Source organism: Mytilus galloprovincialis, chromosome 10 (assembly GCF_965363235.1).
Source record: "Mytilus galloprovincialis chromosome 10, xbMytGall1.hap1.1, whole genome shotgun sequence".
In the NCBI taxonomy this organism is placed as follows: Eukaryota; Metazoa; Mollusca; class Bivalvia; order Mytilida; family Mytilidae; genus Mytilus; species Mytilus galloprovincialis.
The window spans coordinates 24,700,841-24,719,347 of record NC_134847.1 but is presented as its reverse complement, the minus strand read 5'-3'; the positions used below and the strand labels follow the sequence as shown (position 1 = coordinate 24,719,347).

The 18,507-nt window shown below is 31.7% G+C and overlaps 2 protein-coding genes across 4 annotated transcripts; one reads left to right on the top strand and one right to left on the bottom strand.

Annotated features, from left to right (window-relative positions):
• Window positions 1-289: 289 nt before the first annotated feature.
• Window positions 290-5,007, bottom strand: LOC143049050 (uncharacterized). Its single transcript, XM_076222847.1, has 7 exons — window positions 4,464-5,007; window positions 4,125-4,188; window positions 2,789-2,888; window positions 2,330-2,401; window positions 1,178-1,426; window positions 914-1,009; window positions 290-358 (listed from the first exon to the last, which is right to left on the bottom strand). Exons 1-7 carry the CDS (start codon window positions 4,535-4,537, stop codon window positions 351-353), a joined length of 663 nt encoding a protein of 220 aa, XP_076078962.1. The 5' UTR covers window positions 4,538-5,007; the 3' UTR covers window positions 290-350.
• A 4,144-nt stretch (window positions 5,008-9,151) lies between these two features.
• Window positions 9,152-16,711, top strand: LOC143047233 (uncharacterized). Of its 3 annotated transcripts, none has more exons than XM_076220241.1 (4): window positions 9,152-9,265; window positions 11,556-11,827; window positions 12,680-13,423; window positions 14,474-16,711. In XM_076220241.1, exons 2-4 carry the CDS (start codon window positions 11,686-11,688, stop codon window positions 15,886-15,888), a joined length of 2,301 nt encoding a protein of 766 aa, XP_076076356.1. In that variant the 5' UTR covers window positions 9,152-9,265; window positions 11,556-11,685; the 3' UTR covers window positions 15,889-16,711. The 3 variants fall into 3 exon arrangements, with proteins under 3 accessions (XP_076076356.1, XP_076076359.1, XP_076076358.1); XM_076220243.1 differs by having other exon boundaries at window positions 9,188-9,331; XM_076220244.1 differs by lacking the exon at window positions 14,474-16,711 and having other exon boundaries at window positions 13,020-13,128.
• The last annotated feature ends 1,796 nt before the right edge of the window (window positions 16,712-18,507 follow it).

Below are 18,507 nucleotides of genomic sequence, written 5' to 3'. Positions count from 1 at the left end.
AGTGACAATCAGCATTGCTGTCATTAGGGAATTGTCATTAAGTACCTACAGAACAACCGTTATTTCTAGTTTATCCTGCACAATGACGATCATGCACTAAGACGCTTGGGGATACAGGCGACCCCCTCTATCTGGTAAATGACGTCATAAAGGCGCGTGTAATTGACGAGTTTTTTTCCGGTGACGGATGAACTCGAAAGTGGTCTATTGCATTGCATTTTAAGGTTCTGAATTGACTAAAATTTCATGTGTCTAGTTTTACATATTTTTGAAGAATATAGTGTAACTATTTTATGCAATGTAATAATTTATTGAAGAATTAACAGACAGTATTCTTTCGGTACAATCCTTTAAATACCTACAAATAAAATGTACACAATTAAAACAATGATATTATCATTCCAAATATTGAATGTAAGGACACGCCAAACATGTCTACCTTAGATTTCTTTAAATAACTACTCTATACATGTAAATTCCTTTAAAGGAAATATAGTTTTGTGTGTAATAAAAAAAAATCTAGATTCTTCTAAAAATTGATGCGAGTGAAATTCATGTTTCGATGTGAGTCAAGGCTTCGTGTTGACGGCCGTACTTTGACCTATAACTGTTAACTTATATAACTTATAAATTTATACATTGTGACTTGGATGAAAAGCTGTCTCATTGACACTCATACCACATCTTTTTATAATGATTTATAGGATCATTATTTGTGTGAAATCGCCTAGCATAAAAAAAATTAAAAAGGCAAAAATAAAAAAGGGGTGTCAGAATCTATAATAAATTTTGTTTGCCTTATTCACTGAAAATTTAGATGCAACTGATATATTTCATAATTTCATAATATTGAAGACTTACAAAAGTATGAAAATAACATGATAATATGGTATATGATAGAATAATAAATTACCTTCTGATATTAACAACTGTTCAACAGCTGCTTTGGCTGTGTCTAATGATAAGCGATTGCTTTCCATCGCTATTCTAAATTTGTCCAGTGCATTTTCTGAAGAAGAAAAAAAAGAATAATAAGCATGAGTCAGCTAGATTCCATTGACCATTCTTGGGCATTTTTTTTTTTTATTATTATTAAATTCAAAAGTTACAGAGCATGAACTTAAGTAATCTAAAATCATGTCTCATATACAAATTAACATTTATGTGGAACTCTTACCTATATATTCGCGAAGACTATCCAGTTCGCTTGATATCTGTGGAGCTTCAATGCTGGATACTAGAACACTTTCAGATATGTTGGTGTATTTTTTCGACTGCTCCAGCCATTCTACTTTAAAAGATGTAAACTTTGTGTGAATTTTTTCCAATTCACTGTTGTGGTTTTCAATATCTGAGACTAAATAGTCTATATTTCTATTCAGTTTTCTTAAAGGCATTTCAATCCCTGAATTTCTGCTTCGAAAGTCTGAAAAAACACAAGGACTGTCAAAAATTGATTAAAAATTTAATAGATTAAAGAAATTTAAAATGGAAGCGTCTATCTACACGAATAGTCATATCAAACGACAGAGAGAGTACATAGTACTTTTAAGCTGAAAATATGCTAAATATGAAAATAATTATGCTTAATATGAAAATATGCTTTATATTATGAAAATATATTTAACATGAAATATGCTTAATATGAAAATATACTGAATATAAAAATATGCTTTATATGAAAATAATTATGCTTTACATGAAAATATGCTTAATATGAAAATATACTTAATGTCATATTTGTTTTTCGTTCATTATTTTGTACATAAACAAGGTCGTTAGTTTTCTCGTTTGAAATATTTCACATTTGTAATTTCGGTGCTTTTTATAGCTGACCATGCCGCGGTATGGGTATTGTTAATCGTTGAAGACAGTAAGGGTGACCATTAACTGTTAACTTCTATGTCATTTGGTCTCTGCAGGGTGGAGAGTTATCTCATTGGCTATTAATTCGCATTTTCTTATTAATGAATTAAAAATAATAAAATTTAACGAGACGTCAACTAAACCGAACAACACAATAAAAAGAACATGTCTTAACAAGCAAAGGTATTTTTAAAGAACAAGTTCAAATTCATGAGGCCCCTCATGGGGGGATCCTAGTAATCACATAATCACCATTTTTTTGCCAATATAATCACATAATCATTAAATATTTGCTTATCTTTAGTAATCAAATAATCATAAACTAAAAATACAGTCCTAGGTAATCAAATAATCATGAAATATTTGGCTTAATAATCAAATAATCATTAAAAAAACGGCCAAGTAATCACATAATCAAAAACCCCATGAGGGCCCTCTTTAAAGAACAAGTTCAAATTCATACCTTCGAGAAACGGGGATAATCTACTGATCAATAAATCGTGGTTCACTGAATTTCTCCTCAACAGTTGAACTTCTGCAAAAGAAATTCATATAACAGTTAATTTTAAATTGACTTTTGATATGAAAGCAGTTCTAAGTCTGGTACCTACTATGTCTCCAGTATTACTATAACTCAAACAAATAAATTGGTTATAAGAACATATTGCTTTTAAGAAACAGACGATGTAAATAAGGTAAACAATAAAAATAAAAAATATAAGTGCAAAATTGGCTGGGAAAAAGTGGCTGCTATCTTGATTGGCTGCTAAAAGTGGCTGCCAGCTTGAGTCTAGCTTTTTGTATGACTTATTTTACAAGATTTATCATTACTTGGTATTATTGAATCTGATAAATAAATTATAATATCATTTTAAGTTTGAATGAAAGATTTAAGATTTTGATTATATATATGTAAACCTACGCTTAGTCAGATTGTTGTTGAATCTGTATCTTTCGAATACAACGAAAGAAACAACAAAGCACAAAAACAGCAGGATTACTTCCAGCAAGTTTAGACCAATCTAAAAAGAATTGATAAAGTTATAGCGGCAAACTATAAGGCTTCAGATATCATGAATGAAAGAAGGAATTAAACATAGTACAAAATAAAAACATGATATGCCAAAGTCACAATGGCTTAACCTTTTTTTCTGATATGCCAAAGTCACTATGGCTTAACCTTTTTCTGATATGCCAAAGTCACTTTGACTTAACCTTTTTCTGATATGCCAAAGTCACTATGGCTTAATATTTTAAACCATGATATGCCAAAGAAACTAGGGCTTAACCTTTTAAAACATGATATGCCAAAGTCACTGTGGCTTAACCTTTTAAAACATGATATTCCAAAGTCACTATGACTTAACCGTTTAAAACATGATATGCCAAAGTCACTATATGGCTTAATATTTTAAACCATGATATGCCAAAGAAACTAGGGCTTAACCTATTAAAACATGATATGCCAAAGTCACTTTGGCTTAACCTTTTAAAACATGATATGCCAAAGTCACTATGACTTAACCGTTTAAAACATGATATGCCAAAGTCACTATGGCTTAACCTTTTAAAACCTGACATGCCAAAGTCACTATGGCTTAATCTTTAACCTTTTTCTGACATAAATGAATGATAAAATACCACAATAAGTTGATTAAGCAACTCAAAAAAAAAAAAAGAAGGTCGAGCTTGAAATAATAAAAAAAAAAAATCAGTTTGAGCGTACTATAAATTCACTGAGAAAACTATTCCAAACTTATAGTGACTGCCGTATGAAACTCAAGTTTTATCGGAAACTATATATATTTAATAGACAATACATGTACTAATCATAGTAAGTCATAAAATTAACGGTACCAATTTTCTTGTACCAGATGCGCATTTCGACAATACATGTCTCTTCAGTGATGCTCGTGGCCAAAATATTTGAAATCCAAAGCTTATATAAAAGATGAAGAGCTATAATCCAAAAGGTCCAAAAAGTATAGCCAAATCCGTCAAAAAAAGTCATCTTACCTCAGTTTCTTGTGTGTATTTCGGAGTTTAGTATGACGTCCATTATCACTGAACTAGTATACATTTTTGTTTAGGGGCCAGCTCAAGCACGCCTCCGAGTGCGGGAGTTTCTCGCTGCATTGAAGACCCATTGGTGGCCTTCGGCTGGTGTCTGGTCTTTGTTCGGGATGTTGTCTCTTTGACACATTCCCCATTTCGATTCCCAATTTTATTTTACTTATCATTATGATAGTAATTCTTACCTTAGTTGTACCATCCTTTTGAAGATCATTTGCTGTGACAACGTTGTATGGTTGGACATTTAGTCTGAAACCAAGAGACTGTCAATTAGGTCTTACTTCGATGTTTTATGTTGGTTTATATTTAATTGCAAAAATTCACTTATAAACGATAAAATATCAGTTCAAAAAAATCATCTTCAAAGTTTCGGACTGTTTAGTTTACAATTTTAAAACTCATCTTGCATTTCCACAAGACAACCGAGAAACAACTGAAAGAGTATCTTACTTTCATCGACAAAATATGCTAGAGGTTATCAAACAAATTATAAATAGGTCCTTTAAAAGGAAATATTGACTTACCTTGAGGTAGTATTTTTATTGATGACAGTCAGTTGTGTAAGAAGACACAACAGAATTAGGAAGCTTTTCATCATCTTTAAATCGTGGGTATCGCTCTGACAAACACAGAATTAGACTGCAGGCTGCTGCTAGGAACGTTAACGTCACAATCAGAAATGATCGGGACGCCATCTGATAATACAACGTTATCCAATGAAAATGTAACGTTTTTCGCGACGTCTAACTGTGACAAATTGAGAGAAGATGATTTCGACTAATTTTTAACATTCAGAATGATTTAACTTGTAAACGAGTTCATGGGTCCTCTCTTTGAAAATTATATTTGGCTTGGTTACGTATGAAGATTATTTGTGCTGAATTTATGAAAAAAAAAACGAATGCCTTTCGTTTACCAAATTCATGACAATGTGAAAAAATTGATTCTTTAAAAAAATATTACACAAATTAAAAGCACACTCGTGTAGAGACGATATTCCGAATGCTTTCACAGACATCGGTTTGCGTTTATGTCTTGAAACAAAAAAGTTAGGTATGTCTTTTCAAAGGATAGAAATGTCAAAGAAACCGAAATTTCCAGTAAACGTCTAAAATATAATCGTCCCCAATTATCTTTAAAAGGTACATGTATAATAGTTTTTATTACTTATTTGAATTAACTAGGTAGTAAAAAGCTTGAATGCAAACGTTCGTCAAAAATTCACCGTGGGATAAAAACTATCGTTTATCCTTTTTAAAGTTCTATTCTCAATCTTAGATTTGTATAAGAAATTAAAACTTGTGAAGAGCGGCCATAATATTCTGATAGATCTATAAGGCACCTAGTCGGTGTGGTATTATAAGATATATACATAATCAGATCCAATGACAATGAACGAGTAAAGCCCTATTCACGAACAAAAGAGAACCGGAATTAGTAATACAAATCCAGTATTTGCTATACCAATCAAATTTATAAATGACCCTATACTGATAATCAAATAAATGATTTAAACGTTTTCGTAGTATCAGACCTAGATCTTTCACGATCCTTTTCACGATCTTCAAAAAGCGGTACGCGATCTTTCACGATCGAAAAAAAATTATTTTTTTGTAAATATTTCATTTTTTGCCAAGTTTATGATTATGCATACACAATGTAACTTTAAGAACCATATGAATCATTAAACTGGAATGGTGTTTTACACAGAAAAGATGTTTAGTCATTCGAATTGTGAAAACTATCTTATTTGTTTAATTAAACATAGTTTATGTCATTGAAATGTCGTGAAGCAATCTGACTTTTGTAGTTTTGTAAAAACCTTGGTTTTTCTCACATACTGATCAGTAATTGACCTTGCATATGTCTTCTCGAAAAGATTTCCTTCACGATCCTATACCAGAGTTTTCAGGATCCCATCCAAATACTTGACCACCGTTAGGTATAATTCTTTCACGATCATTATGATCGACATACTGAAAGAAATTCTAGTTATAGTGATATATTTTGTTCGGGTTTCGTGATATATTTATTTCAGTAAGGTAAGAAAAATAAGTAGTTTCGAGTTTTGAATATTTTTAAGTAGGTTGACAAATAGAGAATTTACAATTGACTGACTTTATTACTATGATGTAAACCTTATACCTAATATTCATTGGCGGTTACAGAAGGGGGTCCGTGCTTTGGACCCCTCTTTGTTTGGACGATCAATGCATTTGAATGGGGACATATGGTTGGACCCCCTTTTTATCCTTGGTTGGGACCACCCTTTTTTTTAATGGCTGAATCCGCCCCTGATATTGATGGTTAGCGCTCAAAATGGACGTGTAATGTCAACAAAAAGACCTTGTCTCTCATCTTTCTTTGTCCTACATATGCATGTAATATTTCCCACTGGGCGTACAGACAATGATTCATCAATCAGTGTTGAGGAAATGTGCAAAAAATCTTTATACGAGTTTCTGCTATGGTTTCTTATAGTTTGTCTATTAGGCTGATTGCCTAACAAAATTTTTAAGTAATTATATTCCAATACTTCATCATTCACACGTATCAGTGGTATGTATATATAGACGATCGAATACAACAAAATAACTTGATTTTGCATCTGGGAAAAAATGATCTTGCAAAACGCCGAATGAAAATGAATATCCTGACCCATCCTGACCAATTAATTAATTATTTTAAATTTTTATCTTTAACTATAGGAGTTCCCATTTATTTTGTTGTACTATCCTACAGCAATGTTATCTATATGTTCTCGGTGTGCATCTCTTACACACAATATGATTTCCATTTACGTCAATTCGATTGCAACAAAACGACAAAAAGTCATATTTAAGAGATCTAGAGGTTAACATAATTATGGTTTTTAAATGTTACACTTAATAAACATGTATCTATAGCATGTAGATTAGTAAAATACACCATATATATGTTAAAGACCAAATCGCCTTAAATATAAATATAGAAAGTAAATTGATCAGAAACCATTACAAATCAGCCATCGTCATCAAATGTCCAAAAAATGACAGAAAACTTTAAGAATGCCAATATACAAACATTGACGAGGTTCTTGATTTGAGACAAGCACAACCATCCACAAAATAAAAAGGAGTGTACAGCTCTTTTGTCCTCGATTCATCTTTATTATAGTTTCAATTTCAAGCAGTACATTAAAATGTATAACAGTAACGTTTCTGAACAATAAACAAACTCTTTTTGGTCTAAAGCCACATATGTTTAATAGGCAAGTTAATAATAAATTTAAGAAAATACCAAAAAAGCTGTCAATATAGCTAATATCAATAATAACTAAATAGACATAAAGATATTGTAGCCATTGACAACCACTGACGATATCGAATACTTTGGACAAGCACGTGAACAGTGAACATGTGTCAGGGTTAAACTATCTTGTAGCATGCACTCAACTTTCTACTCGATGCAATAACGAAAGTCAGAGACATATAAATACATTTAGTATACATGTCTCAGCGAAAGTGTAGTTTAAATGCAGATATAAAGATAGTCTAACTGGTTGAGTTAGAGAAGACCTAAAATATTTATCTTATATAGATCGCTGTCTTTAGGTTCGCATATTGAGTGTTTAAATCCTGCTGATATCATCCATGTATTTTTACAAGAAATGTATATAAAATCAAACAATTATTAGTCATACTATAATTGGTAAACAAATATAATGCAATAAATTATGATACATGATAGTCTCGCTCTTAGGGACGACATCAAAAGATCGATGTAGGATAAAAAACTTAAATCGAATAGTTTGGGGGTGGGGGGGTCAACATTGCTATAAGTTTTGTTAATCTAAAATCGATTTTACACATATCCATATAGGTAAATCAATTTTTCCCAAATTAAGTTAAGAAGGGGGGTAGGGGGGTCAGCGAAAAAACTATGTGAATTAAGTTTTTTATCCTACATTGAACTTTTGATGTCGTCCCTTAATATGCCGGTTTTTAACATGACGGTTCTTAACATGACGGTTCTTAACATTGCCTTATCAAATAATGCTTGCAATTACTTAAAAAATAAGGTAAAAGCTCCTTTACAGAAAATGCTTCAATATAACGCTGAACTTCAGATAATATTTCATATTACTATCTTTTTTTCGGAATTGTTCTGATAAAAGAGTGGCGGAAGATACCCGGCAAATGGACATTCAAACTCAAAAATCGAAAATAAACTGGTAAGTCGATGACATTGAAAGACCAATTAAAGGCTTTATGTTATAGTAGTTAGTTAGTTTTCACTGAATTTCGAACACATTTTAAGAATTCTCACAATTTGATAAAATCAAGTTGAATATAAGGGCTATAAGTATTCATGGTATTGAGGACCAAATTAAAATACTAGAAATCCACGGTGATCTTTCTCATCCCTTAAATACTTGTTACATTGACTGCAGTAGCCTAGTAGTTTTTGTATATTTGTCAACTTAAGTTATAGGAGCAACTGACAAAAAAGTCTTTATTTGGCCATTTTACCTTTTTTGATTCGATCGTCACTGATGAGTCTTTTGTAGACGAAACGCACGCTATTCTGGCGCAAATTTATACAAAATTTCAATCCTGTTATCTAGCTATGATAAGTTTATTTAAAAAAGTCTTTTTTTATATAATTTTGCACACTTTTGAAACCAGTTTGTCAATTGTCTCCCCCTTCCTCAAGGGGGGCTTACAATCGGGTTTTTTTAACTGATCTTTTGAGATTAAGTCATACCTGACTAAATTTTCTGTTTCGGTCTAATATGTCAATTAGTTGTGCTTTGCGGCATGATTGGCATAATCCTAGTCCAAATAATTATGACGTCTTGCAGGGACGGATCCAGCCATTCTAAAAGGGGGGGTCCCAACCCAGGATAAAGGGGGGGGGGGGGTTGCAACTATATGTCCCCATTCAAATGCATTGATCGGCCAAAAAAAAGGAGGCTTCCAACCCCCGGAACACCCCCCTTCTGGATCCGCCACTGCGTCTTGCAAGGCTATTTTAATGTTTTTTTCTGGAAGGCGTCCCATGAAAAATTAAAATAGCCTTGCAAGACGTCCGTCGTCATTATTTGGACAAGCATAATTCGAATGTATTTTATGTACATCGTTGTTTCTTTATGGTTGAATTCGTTGATTGGTATTAGCTGTACTTTTTTTACTTACAATATGGGCTTATTCTGGCCAGAACTTGTATGCTGCTGTCCTCTGTCTCGAATCCACAGTTCCGGTCTATCCAAAGACCTTTGATGCGACTACTACCTTTGTACCTTGGAGAAAGCTCAAACAGTCCGATGTTTACAAAACCTTTAATGGTGAAGTATTGGCCCTGCCCACCTGAAATAAAACCTTGGCATTTCCCTGATCTCTCTTGATTATAAGTGTTTTTTTTTTAATCTTTTTTTAGAAAATGTTGTCTTTGAGCCTGAAAACTACCCAATTTAAAAAACACCAAGAGAAATGGGTCCTGGAATCATTTCTTTTGGATATATTTTGCAGTATTAAGCTCACTTAACCCTTTCCTCCATTGTTTTTTTTCTGCATGATACTTGATTCACATAGGAAAAATATTCTGAAAATATGCTTTCAGTTTCAAGTATTAATGCATAATTTTGCAAAAAACAAAAATAAATTTAAGTCGGATATCCTATGATATTCCTTTTCACATTGGATACAAATTTTATTAAGTCTACTGCAGACACTTTGTAGTCGAAGCATTACAACTGAGGTACTACACAGGCGTCAAAAGGCGTCATAATTTATGGAGTAAAGGGGGTGGCGTCAAATAAAAAACACTGTCAATAAAGATTTCATTCTAAAATTGGGTCTCAAAGATTTAAAGTTCTGCATAAAACTACAGAATAAAATTTGAATAGTTTATCAAGACGTCATAATTCATTTAATAATTATTTGGACTAAAATCACGTGATTTTTGTGGGGTTTCACTTTGTGATGCTCAGTCTCTAGTTTTCTATGTTATACTTCTATGCTGTTGTGTTTGTTTCTATTTTAGCCATGGCATTGTCAGTTTATTCTCCACTTATGAGTTTGAATGTTCCTTTGCCTTTGGTAATGTTTGGTCTCTTCATGCTCTTGCACTTTCGCATTAAGGACTCATGTCAATGATTTGTTACATGTAGGTACATGTATACACAGTTGCTCTTTTATTCTATATAATACTACTAAAAATATTTTATTTCCCCCATTTTTTCGCTATATGAAATCTTCAGGCGACTGTGATGTATATCATATGCATGTATATATGTCGTGTACATGTATGTTATCTATCGATGAAATATTTGATTTGATTTTTTTTGTTTAGTTACCCATTTAATAGAATTCTTTTAACATGTTTAAGACTAATGTTTTACATTTATAACCTACTACATATTTATTTATGTCAAGCACATTAATTTCTGTATCTGTCCATGCTGTCTTTTGCCAAATAGAATAAGTTAAATTTATATAACTACTTTAAAATTATACAATGTATTAAAAAAAGCTCAACAAAAGAACTTGTGACAAAACCTACATTTGTCATGTTTGTACATGTAAATTTAATACATGTGATACATTTGAACATGGTGAAAAATCAAAATGAGTCAACTTAACCATGGTCATCATGGTCATACCTCAGAATTATGAAGGTTTATTCGATATTGTCCTTAAACAATGTTACAAGTTGGTAATCAGAAATTGAAATTTCATTTAAAAATGTATGAAAGGGTGGTAGTTTGCACAGCTCAATTGCTTTATGAGCTACAAACGCACATGAACTCTGGTTGTTTATTCATTATACATGTTGTAGACAAACAACAAATTAAGGGTATACTCCTCTCTTTCAAAGTTATAAACTTTTTAAAAGACCATTAAATATTATTAATTGAATGGCTTTTGATATGGATTTATTATAAAACTTATGTACATATATACTATTTTCATGATTTTCTGCAGAAAATTCTTTACTGTGTCGAGATTTAGAAGAATTTTGTTTTTAATTACTGGCTTCCAGACAACAATTCGCCGACATGTTTTCTGTATACAGTATCTCTGATTCCTTTCACGGATTTGGCTATACTTTTTGGACCTTTTGGATTATAGCTCTTCATCTTTTATATAAGCTTTGGATTTCAAATATTTTGGCCACGAGCATCACTGAAGAGACATGTATTGTCGAAATGCGCATCTGGTGCAAGAAAATTGGTACCGTTAATTTTATTATCTTAACGTGACCTTTCTCATAAAAGTAATCTCGGGCTTCAAAACACGACCATTAATTAGCTGCCATATTATCACATCAACACTGAGCGAGTGAAATATTTTTTTGACGATTATAGGATATGGATGAGTAAAAAATGATGAAATCAATTATGCACCATGTGCACAGAAGACTAATTATATAAGTTTATGGTATATGCATCATTTTGGTCTTTTGAGGACAGTTGTCTCATTGGCAATCATACCACATCTTCATTTTTATATTGGTTCAAGAATTGGATTAAATTTATTTTTCACCAATCACTTGTTTCATATGACTCTAATTTATATTTAATTATTACATTGTATATAAAGTCATGAAAGTACATGAAGTATTTGTATTTTCAGATCATTTATAACAACCATAAATAGAATGGATGAAATTCTTTATATACTGGTACATAAACATTGTAACAGAGAAAATATTTGAAAATCAGCTTACATGTATGTTTGAAAATCATCATCCAGATTCTGTAACATGGACAGAAGGGGAACTCCATTATCAGTCCAGTATGAACTTGATTCATTATGTATCCAGGAAGGCTGTGATTTGAATAGCAGTAAACCCACAAAAACAACCAAGTATGAACTGGATTCATCATGTGATAAAGATAATCCAGGTAAGAATTTAGCAAATGTTAAGCATGTGTGGGTCAAAGGAATTTAACGATGTTTATTGATGTTTAAGAAAAAATTGTATTAAAAACAGCCACATTCTGTATACATGAACATGCATGTGCCTGTCCCAAGTCAGGAGCCTTTAATTTAGTGGTTGTCGTTTATTGATTTGTTACATATTTGTTTTTCGTTCATTTTTTGTACATAAATCATGTAAATTAGGCTGTTAGTTTTCTCATTTGAATAGTTTAACAGTTGTCTTTTTTGGACCTTTTTATAGCTGACTATGCATTATGGGCTTTGCTCATTGTTGAAGAGCATAAAGTGACCTATAGTTGTTAATTTCTGTTTCATTTGATCTTTTGTGGAGAGTTGTCTCATTGGCAATCATACTACATCTTCTTTTTTATATATCAGATGAAGAAACATCCAAATATGTGTATTATAATAAAGGTGAACAGAACTTGTTAATTCATGAACATCTCTGTTTTTCTTTTTGCAGTTTTTCCACTTTATCATGTTTATTAATAGAAATAATTAAAAGGTTTGCTATTAACCCCAGATTCTCAAAGTACAAATGTAATGGCAACTAGTGATGGAAATACCTAGAACAGGAATATGTTTTATTGCAGTTCTTAAAAATGTCTTTCTATACATTTTAATTGATAAATCCTATGATGAACAGTTTTTTTTTTCACACATATACGAAAAAAGCACATTTATGATTTAGCATGTTTATTCACACCTAAACACACATGTTTTTTAATTTTGTCAAACCATTTTGTTTTGATAAAATATTTTTACATTCTGATGTTGTTTAACATTGTCATTTTTGATGAGTTATCTTTTTGCAGGCAAATTGATTCCGATTTTAACTTGCGAGAAGAAAAATGGATTAAATAAACTTTCAGCCAATGACACTAGTAATAAAAAACAGACATCAGACTGTAGTTCTGTTGCTGAAAATCTGATTGCAAAGATAAATGAAAGACAATTTTGTGACACAAATATTGAAACAAATGTTACCATGGTTACCTTTCATCAAAACAATTTAAATGATAAATTCAAAAACACTAAAGACAATGTTAAAATAAGGAACTCAATGGAAACAGGAAGTAAATTAGATCATCTATATGACATAAACGTGAAAGTTGAGAAAGATGAAGAACATCAATCTAAATTATCTGATTGCAGTTCTGAAAACAACTCTGACAATTACAGTGCAAGAGCTGAACTCGCGATAAAAATAGAGTGTAATGATTGGACCTTAAATGCCCATGATGATAGCAATAATAAAACAGACAGTGTAGAGAACATCACAAATAATGTTATCCTACAAAATCCATTTGAAAAGGCCATTGCCATCAATTTAAACAAAGTTAAACAGGAAGTCAATGATGATGGAACAACTTCAGAAGGGAAACAAGTAGACAGGCATACAGTAGAAAAGACAATAAGTATACATGAAATCAAGCAGGAGGTTCATGATGTGATAAGGAGTTTTAATGAGCAGACACCCTTCTTTAAGGATGGGCAGACAGGAGATGATGCTGTAGCTGATGATGGGGATGAAGGACAAATCCATATGTACATTCAAGGTATAAACATGATAAATTATCATGTTTAAAAATATTCATGCTTTTGTAGGGATATTGGGATGCAAATAACTATAATTTAAACAAACATACATTTTATTTTCACCTTCTTTTTAGTTGCATTTCACCATGTCTATAAAAGTAAGAAGATGTGGTAGAGAATGAGACAACTCTCCACCAGAGATCAAATGATATATAAGTTAATACCTATAGGTCACTGTACAACCTTAACAATGAGCAAAAGCCATACTGCATACTAGGAGCCTTCATGCATTTCAGGGTTTTCTCATTTCTGTCTCCATGTTTTTGTTTTAAAGTTTTCTTTCCTTGATATAAATGTAGATGCATTTATGTTACTTTGCTCTTTAATGTACATGGTCAGGTTGTACAACTCTCAGTACATTAGATATGCATGTGTTTATTGTGAATTATTAGATATTTACATGATTTATAAACAAATTTAATGATGAATGTGATATTCATAACTTTTTCAATAGAGATATTTCTGTTGATGTGTTTAATTGGTCAATTATTAATTTCAACTTTTCTTTTAACTCCAGTGGGTAAAGTTCTTGTCTATTTTCCCCTCTACCATGTCTACTTCTAAACTACCCATTATACATGGATGAGTCATCTGGGAGTAAGAGCAAAACTGAGTCAGTTTAATGTGGCTAGGTACATGTAGGGTGTGACTGTTACCTGGGGAATAGGAAACTTCAAAATTCAAAACTTACAAAAATCAGTACCAATCATATAATAATGCTTATTATATGCTGTTTAAAAATATGTTTTAATCGTGTTTTGTTTTTTTCCATCTAGCATGTCTAGTGTGATCTATAGTTTTTAAAGGTTTTCATGACCATAGTCATGATAGTGTACTGGACAATATTTTCTTATTTTGTTTACCAACTTAAAATGTTTAAGTAAGCTTGACTATAGCTATCAACACTTTTATTTTATTCTGTCATCATGGTCATATAAATCTCAATTCAGTGAATAGACTTTTCAGCTTGTATACATTTTAAAAGTTTACCAGTTCTCTTTTTTCTTCAGATAATAGTCCCTTGAAGAAAAAATGTTCACAGATAAATGGCAAGAAGAACGTGGAATGTGGAGTTTGCCACAAATTATTCAGTGCAAAATATATCTACATTCATCGGAAAATACACAAAGATGACACGTATATATGTACCTATTGCGGAAAGGGGTTTAAGATAAAGGGCAGTTTAAACTGTCATGTAAAAATACACACTGGTGATAATCCTCACAAATGTGATCAATGTGGTAAAACGTACAGACGGTCGGACCTTCTCAAGACACACATGATTCAACATTCGGGTTACTCACCACATAAATGTGATGTGTGTGGAAAATGCTTCACATTAAAAAGTAGATTAAAAAGACATCTAATAATACATTCTGGTGAGAAGCCATTTAAATGTAGCGTGTGTGACCAGGGTTTTACACAGCGACACCACATGACGGAGCACATGATTACACACACTGGGGTCAAAAAGTTCTGTTGTAACTTCTGCGGGAAAAGTTTTGGGATTAAAAGTACACTAACAAAACATCTCAGAATACACAATGATGATCGACAATATAAGTGTAGAATATGTGGAAAAGGTTTCATAACTAGTTTTAATTTGAAAGTACATGAAAGAATTCATAGCGGCGAAAAACCTTACAGTTGTGTCGTCTGCTTTAAAAGATTTGCCAATAGTTGCCACCTTAATGAACATCTTACTGTTCATACCAAAGAAAAACGTCATAGGTGCCAGGAATGTGGCAAGTCATTTTCCACCTCGTCAAAAGTTACACGACATATGTTAACACATACTGGTCAAAAGCCATTCATTTGTCACATTTGCGGTGGTAGGTACAGTCAGAAAGGTCACTTGACGGAACATGAACGAACTCATACCAATGATTACCCTTATAGATGTAGTAAATGTGATCAAGGATTTGTGTCAAAAAGTAAGTTAGACTCTCATGAAATGAAACATTTAACTTCAAGTGCATACAAGTGTACAATTTGTGGAGGTATTTTCAGTACTAAAGATGACAAACTAATCCACTTTAGAAAAGACCATGCAGATGAATATAAATTTGACTGTACTCAATGCCTTGAAGTTTATAGACAAGAGAAACAGTTGGAACAACATATGAGATCCCATTTAGGTATAAAGCCTTATAAATGTGAAATATGCAACAAGCACTTCACACAGACAAGTAGCTTGAACCTCCATTTGAAAATACACACAGGAGAGAAAAAGTTTTCTTGTGAAATATGTGATAAATTATTTAGGACTAAACATGGTTTAAGAAAACATTCCCTGACCCACACAAGGGTCAAAGACCCTGGAGAAGAATGTGAAACGTGTGGTATAATGTTCAGAAATAAACAAGCTTTACAATGTCACATGCACACCCATAATAAAGATTATTTTAACTCCACACGTAAATAAAATTTCTGAGGAGAAAGTCCAATAGCGTAAAAAAAAATCTTTCCAGGAAAAATCACATGGCAATGATACTGACTTTAAAATTGGGTGACTTTAAGTCCATTCAAGAAGTACATTAATTGTAAACTGATCTTCCTACACACAATAGGTACCAGTCATTATGTGTTCAGCAAACCCAAAGTTAAGAAATTTTAAATTTCAAATATATTTAATTAGAAATTTATTTACAAAGTTGACTAAAGTTAAGCATGTTAAGCATAAAGGATAAATAAGAACAGATGAAAATAAAGATGAAGTAATTAAGAATGACAGTTTTCTGTTCTAAATTTTTTTGTGCATGTTGTGATGAGGAGTAAAATTGTATACATGCAATGATATGTAAATATCATATATATTGTGATCAGATATGATGTTATTGAAAAAATAATATCTGTGTTTTAAATTATCTGTCAAAATCATCATTTTCACATTTGGTATTTTAATATGAGTATGCTAATAGGAAGACTTCTTTATTTATTGATGTGTTGTAACATATTTTATCTTTGCATAAGCTATATATATTTATGATATATTGATATTAATATAATATTCAGTTGTTCAGATATCATTCCTATAAAGGCATACAGCTTGGAATTTTAAAATAATTATGTAGCCAAAGACATTAGACATTTGACTTTGTTTTTCATATTTTTGTTATTGTTTTATTCCAATTTTTTAATAACATTGTTTGTTAATTTGTTAATTATTTTATTTATTACTTGTATACATTTCTTATATTGACCCAATGTTTAACATTTAGAGAAAATAAAAAAATTGTTCAAACTTATCTGGTCTCAGGGCTTGTGTATTATGTGTATGGCTTCATCCATGCAACATGACTTTAATGAAACACCAAATCAAACTCGAACATTATTATACGACCGCAAAAATTTTAATTTTTTGGTCTTATATTGCTATCACGTTGGCGTCGTCTTGCGTCGTCGTTGTCGTCCGAATACTTTTAGTTTTCGCACTCTAACTTTAGTAAAAGTGAATAGAAATCAATGAAATTTTAACACACGGTTTATGACCACAAAAGGAAGGTTGGGATTGATTTTGGGAGTTTTGGTCCCAACATTTTAGGAATTAGGGGCCAAAAAGGGCCCAAATAAGCATTTTCTTGGTTTTCGAACTATAACTTTAGTTTAAGTGAATAGAAATTTATGAAAATTTGACACAAGGTTTATGACCACAAAGGGACGGTTGGGATTGTCTTTGGGAGTTTTGGTTCCAACAGTTTAGGAATTAAGGGCCAAAAAAGGGCCCAAATAAGCATTATTCTTGGTTTTTGCACAATAACTTTAGTACAAGTAAATAGAAATCTATGAGATTTAAACACAAGGTTTATGACCAGAAAAGGAAGGTTATGATAGATTTTTGGAGTTGAGGTCACAACAGTTTATGAATTAGGGGCCAAAAAGGGGCCCAAATAAGCAGTATTTTTGGTTTTCGCACCATAACTTTAGTATAAGTAAATAGAAATCTATGAAATTTAAACACAAGGTTTATGACCATAAAAGGAAGGTTGGGTTTGATTTTAGGAGTTTTGGTCCCAACAGTTTAGGAATAAGGGGCCCAGAGGGTCCAAAATTGAACTGTGTGTGATTTCATCAAAAATTGAATAATTGGGGTTCTTTGATATGCCGAATCTAACTATGTATGTAGATTCTTAATTTTTGGTCCCGTTTTCAAATTGGTCTACATTAAGGTCCAAAGGGTCCAAAATTAAACTTAGTTTGATTTTAACAAAAATTGAATCCTTGGGGTTCTTTGATATGCTGAATTAAAAAAATTACTTAGATTTTTAATTATTGGCCTAGTTTTCAAGTTGGTCCAAATGGGGGTCCAAAATTAAACTTTGTTTGATTTCATCAAAAATTGAATAAATGGGTTCTTTGATATGCCAAATCTAACTGTGTATGTAGATTCTTAAATTTTTGGTCAAGTTTTCAAATTGGTCTACATTAAGGTCCAAAGGGTCCAAAATGAAACTAAGTTTGATTTTAACAAAAATTAAATTCTTGGGATTATTTGATATGCTTTATCTAAACCTGTACTTTGATTTTTGATTATGGGTCCAGTTTTCAAGTTGGTCCAAATCAGGATTCCATATCAAGTATTGTGCAATAGCAAGAAATTTTCAATTGCACAGTATTGCACAATAGCAAGAAATATCTAATTGCACAATATTGTGCAATAGCAATTAATTATCAATTCGAGTTATCTTTCTTTGTATAGAATAGTAGTTGATAATATATGTTGGAAATTTGCCAGACATGACTATGATGTCATTTTCTATTTTTATTTGCCAATAACTTTATGTAAATAACTTCATTGGAAATTTGACAATATAAAATGTTGCTGATGAAGCTTTTTTTCCTTATCTTATCTAAAATATTTTTAGATAATGTATGTTGGACATTTGCCAGACATGACTATGATGTCATTTTCTATTTTTATTTGCCAATAACTTTATGTAAATAACTTCATTGGAAATTTGCCAATATAAAATGTTGCTGATGAAGTTTTTTTTTCCTTATCTTATCTAAAATATTTTTAGATAATATATGTTGGAAATTTGCC